Raw genomic sequence first — 10,310 nt, forward strand, 5'->3', positions numbered from 1 at the left:
TCTTACGTATTCCTCTTCAGAAGGTCTGTAAACCCATGTATAAGAGTGGATTGGTTGAAAGAAGGCAGTATGACACTGAATATTTGGAAAACCCTGGATCAGGGTTGTGCTACGCTAGTAAACTCTATCACTGTAAAACGGGATACCTTTGAGTGTAAAAACGAAATAAAGAGAATGCTTGAATGCCTTGTGTGGAGACAGAAGTCTTTGTAGAGATGTTTTTTCTGGGAAAGCTCTGTCATAGTTTTTGAAATTGATGAGATTTTTTTACTCATTTTGTCCCTTGCCTGAGGTAAGGTTGAGTGGGTCCATTTCTTCAGTTTGGAGATGAAGACTATGGAGCATTAAGGGAAACTGTGGGGAGCAGGACTTTACTGGCAGGCCCCCATGGGTCTTCGGGGAACTGAGCTTCTTGTTGCAAGAGGGCCCAGTTAGATCCTGGTGAGGGGAAACTGGCCCCTACTCTAAGAGGAAGCCTAGGTGTGCAATGGCCTGTGCAAAGCAGTGAGGTGGGGGGAGTGACCTATCCCACCCTTCCTAGAGCACCAGCTGTGGATGGCAACTGTGAGGTGTTCAAGCACAAAGTGTTTGTGACATTAAAGGTGTAGGAGTTTCAGAAGAAGGATGTCACAAAGTCAGCATACGTGTTCCTTTGGGGAAGTGCTTGGGAGAAGACCAGAAGGTGGGCCTTTGGTGAGTGAAATCTGCTGCCAGGGAGAGTCTTTGATCTAGGTACATGTAAAGGACTTCACCTGTCTCTTGCACAAGGACCTGATGAAAGGGTAAGACCCGAGGCTGGTGTAGCGTAGACGGTAATAAATCAAGAAGTGAATGATGCACTATGCAGTCAACCCAAGAAGAATCATGGAATCATTTAGTCTGGCCACGATCCTTGAGAGCATCGAGTCCAACTGTTTACCTGGCATTGCCAAGGTCACCACTGAAACCTGTCCCTAAGCGCCACGGCCAGGGATGGAGGGCACTTCCGTGGGGAGCGGGTGTTGGTGCTTGAGAATGGTTTTGGTGCAGAAATGTTTCCGGGCTCTGGGCAGGGGGGAGCGGGGCACAGCTAGAACTGAATTTGGCAAGGGATGTAAAAAAAAAAAACCAAGAAAGGCTTCTACAGGTACATTAACCAGAAAAGGAGGGTCAAAGAAAACATACCCCCCCTGATGAGCAACAGTGGGGAACTTGTATCAACGGATGAGGAGAAGGCGGAAGTTCTCAACAACTTTTTTGCCTTCAAAAAGTCTTCACTGGCAACCCGTTTCCTCCTAGCTCCCATGTTGATGGCCCACAAGTTAGCGACCAAGGTGACAAAGTCCCTCCCACTGTAGGTGAAGACATAGTACGTGATCAACTGAGGAGCCTGAAGATATACAAGTCCATGGGACCTGATGAAATACACCCCAGAGTCCTGAAGGAACTAGCTGACGTAGCTGCCAAGCCACTTTCCATGATATTTGAAAAGTCATGGTGGTCAGGTGAAGTCCCTGCGGACTGGAAGAGAGGAAACATCACACCCATTTTTAAAAAGGGTAGAAAGGAGGACCCTGGGAACTACCGACCTGTCAGCCTCACCTCCGTGCCTGGGAAGACCATGGAACAGATCCTTCTAGATGCCATGCTTGGGCACATGGAGGACACGGAGATGATTCAAGATAGCCAGCATGGCTTTCCTAGGGGCAGGTCCTGCCTGACTAACCTAGTGGCCTTCTATGATAGCGTGACTAGGTCAGTAGATAAGGGACGACCTATGGACGTGATCTATCTGGACTTCAGGAAGGCCTATGACATGGTCCCTCACAACATCCTGCTTGCCAAATTGGAGGGATACGGATTTGATGGGTGGACTGTTCAGTGGATAAGGAATTGGCTGGATGGTTGCACCCAGAGGGTGGTACTCAATGGCTTGAAGTCCAGATGGCGAGCAGTGACAAGTGGTGTCCCTCAAGGGTCCGTGCTGGGACCAGTACTGTTTAACATTTTTATCAATGACATAGACAGAGGGATTGAGAGCACCATCAGCAAGTTTGCAGATGACACCAAGCTGTGTGGTGTTGTCGATACACCGGAGGGACGGGATGTCATCCAGAGGGACCTGGACAGGCTGGAGAGGTGGGCCCAGATGAACCTCATGAGGTTCAACAAAAGCAAGTGCAGGGTTCTGCACCTGGGCCGAAACAATCCTCGGTATAAATACAGACTGGGGGATGAGGTATTAGAAAGCAGCCCTGAGGAAAGGGACTTGGGGGTGCTGATGGACGAGAAGCCGGACATGAGCAGGCAATGTGCTCTCGCAGCCCAGAAGGCCAATCACATCCTGGGCTGCATCAAAAGAAGTGTTGCCAGCAGATCCAGAGAGGTGATTCTGCCACTTTACTCTGCTCTGGTGAGACCTCACCTGGAGTACTGTGTGCAGGTCTGGAGCCCTCAAATATAGAAAGGACATGGACCTGATGGAGCGGGTCCAGAGGAGGGCCACTAAAATGATCAGGGCGTTGGAGCACGTCTGCTATGAGGACAGGCTGAAGGAACTGGGATTGTTCAGCCTGGAGAAGAGGAGGCTCCCGGGAGACCTAATAGCGGCCTTCCAGTACCTGAGGGGGCCTACAGGAAGGCTGGGGAGAATCTGTTCATAAAGGACCCCAGTGACAGGACAAGGGGCAATGGTTTTAAGCTGGAGAAGGGGAGATTTAGATTGGATACTAGGAAAAAGTTCTTTACTATGAGGGTGGTGAAACACTGGAACAGGTTGCCCAGGGAGGTGGCTGAGGCCCCTTCCCTTGAGATATTCAAGGTGAAGCTCGACAGGCCCTGGGCAAGTCGTCTAGTTGGGGGTGTCCCAGCTGACTGCGGGAAGGTCGGACTAGATGACCTTTGGAGGTCCCTTCCGGGCTGGACCAATCTATGAATCTATGAATCTAAGAGGCGGAGCAGGTGCGGGCGGTGCCCGTGCGCTTGGAGTCAGGCGGCGGTCCCGCAGGACTCCCCGGCGCCATGTGCGCGCATGTGTGCGCGGGGCCGCGCGTGTGCGGACGGGCCCGTGTGGCGGTGCGAGCCGTCAGGGCGCAGTCCCGCCGCGGGCCGCAGGGTGGTGCTCCCGGCCAAGGCGGCGCCGAGCGGCTGCGGGCGGGGAGGCGGCCGAGACCAGCCCGCCGCTGCCCAGCCCAGCCCAGCGCATCCGAGCCGAGACGAGCGGGGAGAGGCAGAGGCAGCGGCGATCAGTGGCGAGCGGTGCCCCGTTCGACCCGCTGCCGGGCCACGGCGGCCGCGCTGCGAGCCGCCAGCCGGAGTCGGCGAGAGGGAGAGCGCCCGCCCGCCGCCCCGCCGCGCTGCTGCCGGGAGCCGCTCTCCGCTCTCCGCTGTCCGCGGAGGAGTGGTCGGGCGATCCGCGAGACGGAGGCTGTCCGCCGGCCCGCCATGGCGATCGCAAGGCAAGTGCTTTGTCTCTCTGCTTTCCTCTGCCTGCCGCTCGCTCGCTCCGAGCCCATGCGCTACTCCGTGGCCGAGGAGGCGGCGAGCGGGTCGGTGGTAGGCAACGTGGCGGAGGACGCGGGGCTGTCCCCGGCGCAGCTGGCGGCTCGCCGCGCCCGCCTGGCCTCGGAGGACGGCCGGCAGCACTTTCGCTTCGAGCCCGCCACCGGCCGCCTCGTCGTGGCCGAGAGGCTGGACCGGGAGGAGCTGTGCGGCCAGTCCGCTGCCTGCGCGCTCCCCTTCGAGCTCCTGCTGGCAAACCCGCTGCAGTTCTTTCGGGTCGAGGTGGCCGTGGAGGACATCAATGACCATTCGCCCGTTTTCCCGGAGGAACAGGTCACTTTTAGGATCCCGGAAAGGAGCGACCCAGGATCGCGTTTTCCTCTGGAGGGAGCTCAGGACCTGGATGTTGGCAGCAACAGCATCCAAGCTTACAGCATTGCTCCCGACAATGAGTACTTTAGCGTCTCCTTTGGGAGTCGGAGTGAAAACGACCAATATGTGGAACTAGTCTTGGGAAAGGCTTTAGACCGGGAGGAGCAGGCAGAGGTGGGTTTCAGTCTCATTGCCATGGACGGGGGCTCTCCTCCCAGGAGTGGGACCACCCAAATCCACATTGTTGTTCTAGATGTAAATGACAACGCTCCCATCTTCACTCAAGAGCGATACATTGGGCAGGTTTTGGAAAATGCGCCGGAGGGTTCTGTGGTTCTGAGAGTGGTGGCAACTGATCGGGATGTGGGAATTTATGGGAATGTCACCTATCAGTTCAGCCGATCTGTCGGCACAAGCAACTCAGTGTTTGTGATTGACCGCACGAGTGGTGAAATTAAACTCACGAAGACTCTGGACTTTGAGGTAGCCGAGAATCACGAGTTCAGTGTGCGGGCCACGGATGGTGGGGGCCTCTCAGCCATCTGCAAGGTGTTGGTGGAGGTGGTGGATGTGAATGACAACGCACCGGAGGTGGTGGTCAGTTCCTTCAACAGCCCCCTCCCTGAGAACGCATTACCTGGGACAGTGGTTGCCCTCTTTACTGTCAGGGACCGGGATTCTGGTGCCAATGGGAAGATCTCATGTGCCCTTGAGGACCAGCTATCATTCTCCCTGCGGCCGGCCCATAAGCATTACTATGAGCTGGTGACGGTGAGCACTCTGGACAGGGAGGAGACTGCGCAATACATGCTCACTGTCACAGCAGCAGATGCAGGGTCACCTCCTCTCACAACCACCCAGACCTTCACGGTGGACATCTCCGATGTCAATGACAATGCACCTGTCTTCAACCAGACATCGTACACCATGTACGTGCGTGAGAACAATGTGCCCACGGTGCTCGTTGGAGCCGTCAGTGCTGCGGATGCCGATGTGGGGTCCAATGCCAAGGTGACATATGTCCTGGCACCAGCCCAGCCCACAGAGCAGCCTCCCTGCTCCTGCATCTCCGTGAACTCTGAGAACGGGCACGTGTTTGTGCTGCGGCCTCTGGACTACGAGCAGGTGAGGCAGATTGAGGTCTTGGTGAGTGCTTCTGATGCGGGATCTCCTCCTCTCAGGGCCAATGTCACAGTCCGCCTTGTCGTGGTAGATGAGAATGACAATGCACCAAAGGTGCTGTACCCATCACAGGACAGCAGTCAACCATCCAGCGAGCTGGTGCCTGTGTCAGCTGAGGCGGACTACCTCATCACAAAAGTGGTGGCTGTGGATGCAGACTCGGGGCAGAACTCGTGGCTCTCATACCACCTGCTGAGGGCCACCGACCCCGGGCTGTTTGTGGTGGGTGCCCAAAGTGGGGAGGTGCGGCTGAAGAGGCCAGTGACGGAGAGGGATGCCATGAAGCAGAAGCTCGTTGTCCTGGTGCGAGACAATGGGCGGCCACCACTGTCAGCCACTGCTGCCCTGAGCGCACTCCTGCTCCATGACTTCTCAGATGTGCGCCTACCGCACAGCAGCCCGACCACGGAGGAAGAGAGCGACTCCCTGACAACCTATTTAATCATTTCATTGACCTTCGTCTCACTCCTCTTCCTCGCATCCCTGACAGCCTTCATCACTCTCAAGGTGTGCAAGAGAAAGGAGCTGAAGGATGGGCATGTGTTTTATGGTGCCGGCAACCTGCAGAGTGACCTGGTTGACGCAGCCACTGCCGGGACCCTTCCCCATGGCTATTGCTATGAGATCAGCCTCACAACAGGCTCAGGCAACAGCGAGTTCAAGTTCCTGAAGCCCATCCTCCCCAGCCTGCCACCACAGCAGTGCTCCATGGGTGGCGGCACCAGCGCTGAACAGGATTTCCCTCGTGGCTCCGTCACTGCAGAGGACATGGCACCAGACAACCATGGGACGCTCTCTGCACAACAGTTCAATAGTCTTTCCTTTAACTAGCATGGAGCCCTCACAGCCAGAGGCTTTCTGCCTCATGATAGGAAGTGATCCATGTTACAAGGTGTGGCAATGGTTCCTACCAAGTTAATATGCATTTATAATTGCAGTGAGTAGTTTCACTGAAATTCTAAGCTAGAAAAAATTGTGTCGCCCTTCCAAAAAACAATTAAACAAAAGTAACTGAAGTTTCCCTTAGTCTTACAATAATACGTTTTAGCTCTTTTATGGCCACTTATGAAATACTTTGAGAGTGGGATTAGGTCTAGTGCTCCCGGTTAAATTATTTTCTCACTTGCTGACAGTCAAGACCGTGTACTTCTTATTCTGTGCTGCAACACTGTGGCAAAATTGTGCTGATAAATCACATCCTTGCTGAAATGTTCATAGGCCTCCTCTGGTGTCAGAAAAACAAGTAAGTTGTGAGTAATGTTTTACAATGTGGTGCAAGCACTGGACTCTTTCTTCTCTGGGTGCTGGATCACAGAATCACAGAATCTTCGTGGTTGGAAGGGACCTTTGAGATCATCAAGTCCAACCACAAAAAAAAAAAACCAAAACAAAACAAAACAAAAAAAACCAACCACACAACACACCCACCCACAAACAGACACAAACCAACAATCTCGGGCACTAGAGCATGCCCTGAAGTGCCATGTCTACACATTTATTAAATATGTCCAGGGATGGCAACTCCACCACCTCCCTGGGCAGGCTGTTCCACTGCCTGACCACTCTCTCAGTAAAGTAATTCTTCCTAATATCTAATCTAAACCTCCCCTGCCACATCTTCAGACCATTTCCTCTGGTCCTGTCATTATTCCCTTGGGAGAAGAGGCCAACACCCACTTCTCTACAACCTCCTTCCAGGGAGTTGTAGAGGGCAATGAGGTCCACCCTCAGCCTTCTCTTCTCCAAACTAAACATGCCCAGTTCCCTCAGCCTTTCCTCATATGACTTGTTCTCTAGACCCCTCATCAGCTTGGTGGCTCTCCTCTGGACACGCTCCAGCAGCTCAGTGTCCTTCCTGTAGTGAGGGGCCCAGAACTGAACACAGCACTCGAGGTGAGGCCTCACCTGTGCCCAGTACAGAGGCACCATCACTTCCCTGCTCCTGCTGGTCATGCTATTCCTGATACAGGCCAGGATGCCATTGGCCTTCTTGGCCACCTGGGCACACTGCTGGCTCATGTTAAGCCGGCTGTCCACCAATACCCCCAGATCCTTTTCTACTGGGCAGCTTTCCAGCCACTCTTCCCCAAGCCTGTAGCGTTGCCTGGGGTTGTTGTGACCAAAATGCAGGACCTGGCACTTGGCCTTATTAAACCGCATCCCATTGGCCTTGGCCCATTGATCCAACCTGTCCAGATCCCTCTGTAGAGCCTTCCGACCCTCAAGCAGATCAACACTCCCACCTAGTTTGGTGTCATCTGCAAACTTACTGAGGGTGCACTCAATCCCCTTATCTAGATCATCAATAAAGTTATTAAACAAGACTGGCCCCAAAACTGAGCCCTGAGGGACACCACTGGTGACCGGCCACCAACTGGATTTCACCCAATTAATTACAACTCTCTGGGCACAGCAATTCAGCCAGTTTTTTACCCAGTGAAGAGTACACTTGTCTATGCCATGATTCGCCAGCTTCTCCAGGAGGATGCTGTGGGGGATGGTGTCAAAGGCCTTACCAAAGCCCAGGTAGACAACGTCTCTGTCTGAGACGTATGGGCTCTGTGTGTTTGTCTTCTGGTCAACTATGTCTCTCTGGACAGCCACTGTGTGTCTTCCTATGCTGCACTAGTGCTGTCCAGTGAGCTGCTCACATCTAACTACTGTGATGGGCACCATACAGCTCATCAGTTAAGTAGGGTATTTTGACCCTTTGAGTACAGCGGTCTCATCTTCTCTAGGGGAGAGCAGTAAAATGCGCAACAAGATCTTCCTTTGGCCCCTGACAGGAGGATGGATGGGCTGTGTCCTTGGGATTGCCTTGGAATTACAGCAGCTGAAACGGTGTTTGCATAGACTGTACCTGTTTGGAGTTGTTAAAACATATTCATTGCCTTTGTGTGCATTGTAAGGGAACTCTGCAGGTTGCTTCAAAGGACTTTTTCTAAAGGTTTAACTGAGATAAACTCAAAACAGGGCCATTGAGTTTGGTTTCATCATTGTTGTTCCCAAATTCAGAGGCTTCTTGATGGGAGTGGAAACCTGTCCTAATAGGATTTTTTGTGGTTTTGTTAGAGTATTTACATTCTCCTTTTTCCCCTTTCTCCTTCTACTCTGTGACCTGTGTTTGTCTTACCTATTCCTCTAAGGAAGGATTGTTAAGCCAGATATAATAATGGATTGTTTGAATGAAAGAAGTGCAGAACATTTGGAAACCCTGACGCTGTGTTATGCTGCAGTTATAAACTGTACCACTGTAAACTGGGATACCTTTGTGTGTAAAAATGAAATAAAGAGAACACCCAAATGACATGTATGAGACAGTCTTTATAGAGATGTTTTTCTCTGGGAAAGCTCTGTGAAAGTTTTTTAAAAGGCCAGGATTTTTTTTTCTCATTTTGTCCCTTGACTGAGGTAAGGTTGAGTGGGTCCATTTGTTTAGTTTGGAGATGCAGGTGATGGAGTATTCAGGAAAATTGTGGGAAGGAGGGAATTACTGGCAGGCCTGCGTGGGTCTTTGGAGCACTGGACTTCTGGTTTTCACAGGGCCCGGTTAGATCCAGGTGAGGGGAAACTGGCCCCGACCCTACGAGAGGCCTGTGGGTATACAAAGGCCTCTGCAAACCATTGAGGTGGGCAGATTGACTTTTCCAACTCTCTCAACGTCTCCAGCTGGAGATGGCACCTGTGAGGTGTTCGAGCACTAAGTGTTTTGATTCTAGATATTTTGGGGGATGGATGGCACAACAACAGCATATATATTCCTTTGGGGAAGTGTTTGGGGGACCACTAGGAGGTGGATAATTACCAGAATGATACTACTGCCAGGGAGAGGATTCACCCTCAGGAAATGCAGAGTACTACAGCTGTCCCTTCCTTAAAGGCCCTGATAAGAAGGTAAGTCCTGAGGACACGCTGGTGTAGTGATGCTGACCAGAAGACTGTTGTACATCGAGAATTGAGTGATCCACCATCCAGTTAATCTGGGAAGGCGTAGGCCTTCCTGTGCCTGCATGTGGTGCATAAATCCCTGGACGACAGGATGAACTCAGCCAGCTCATTGGGGATCTGATGGGGGAGAGGAGATATTGTGGTCGTGCAGGAATCACTGTTTGGAGCATGCTGGGCTTTGGGTTCTGGTCTGGTGGTACATTAATGGTGTTTTGTATATTCCTCTATTTGTATTACTGTTGTTTTCCCTTTCCCATTGCGGTTCTGTTAAACTGCCTTTACCTCAACCCACAAGTTTTGCCTTTTTCTTCTGCTTCTCCCCCAATCCCACTGATGGGGAAGAGTGAGCAAAAGACCACGTGGTTCTTTGTTTAGCTGGAGCTAAACTATGATAGTCCTCTTTGGCACCCAACATGGGGCACGAAGGGTTGAGATAATGACAGATCTGACCAGAGCATGTTAAAAAAAATTGTTATATGCATTTATTTTATGCATTAAATAGTTGCTGCACAATGTTGCTTTGTTTGTTCGTATGAAAATTCTTATGTGACTGTGTTATGAAAATTCTGATATGCTGTATATGATGGTGTTCATGGTGACCCCATGATGGTGTTCGTCTCCTCTGGGAGAGGGATCAAGATTATCATTTTGCTGTCCTGTGTACTATCAGTTTATGATATGAAAACATCACTCTTCAGGCAGTTATGTTGGTGTGTTTATGCGGCATTGATGTATTGCTTGTACCTTGGGCACCATCTCTTGGAATTTATTAATAATTGCACCTGATCTATGGGAAAAGAAAAGGGGATATACTTTCCCCAGCTTTTCCACCTCCTTTTTCTCATTTGGGCAGGGTACAACAGCTTTTGAGAATTTTTAATATCCCTGGGATGGTCAAACCAGCATGGTTCTATTGCTATGTATCCTGAATGTGTTTCAGGTCATGTTTAGGATTAAACAACTGTTTAAGAATACCACTCAGAGATCTGCCCCGAGGCTGGATACTCATGGGTAGCATGGCATGTGGGAGAATATGGGTGGGTATTTAGAGAACTTCTCACCTCCAATGGTTTGGAACTTCACCCCTAAACAGCTACAGGACCCTGATAGAATACTTGAAGGGAAAATGCTGTGGCTATTCCAGAGAGGTACAACTTACTGCACTGTGCTGGGCCCTGGCCAGTATCCACCAATTACTGCTTGACGCTATGCATCACCTTCAGGAAAAAGAGAGAGAAACCAGACTGTCAGGCAGGACAGTTACTCCAATTCCTGAGACAGGCACTGAGACAAGCACTGCAGCTATTCCAACCTCTACACTGTGGCTA

At 51.5% G+C, this 10,310-nt stretch overlaps 1 protein-coding gene across 1 annotated transcript; it reads left to right on the forward strand.

Annotated features, from left to right (window-relative positions):
* Nucleotides 1-3,000: 3,000 nt before the first annotated feature.
* On the forward strand, nucleotides 3,001-5,865 carry LOC141470146 (protocadherin beta-15-like). Its single transcript, XM_074156069.1, has one exon. It carries the CDS (start codon nucleotides 3,001-3,003, stop codon nucleotides 5,863-5,865), a length of 2,865 nt encoding a protein of 954 aa, XP_074012170.1.
* The last annotated feature ends 4,445 nt before the right edge of the window (nucleotides 5,866-10,310 follow it).

Source organism: Numenius arquata, chromosome 11 (genome assembly GCF_964106895.1).
Source record: "Numenius arquata chromosome 11, bNumArq3.hap1.1, whole genome shotgun sequence".
Lineage (NCBI taxonomy): Eukaryota > Metazoa > Chordata > Aves > Charadriiformes > Scolopacidae > Numenius > Numenius arquata.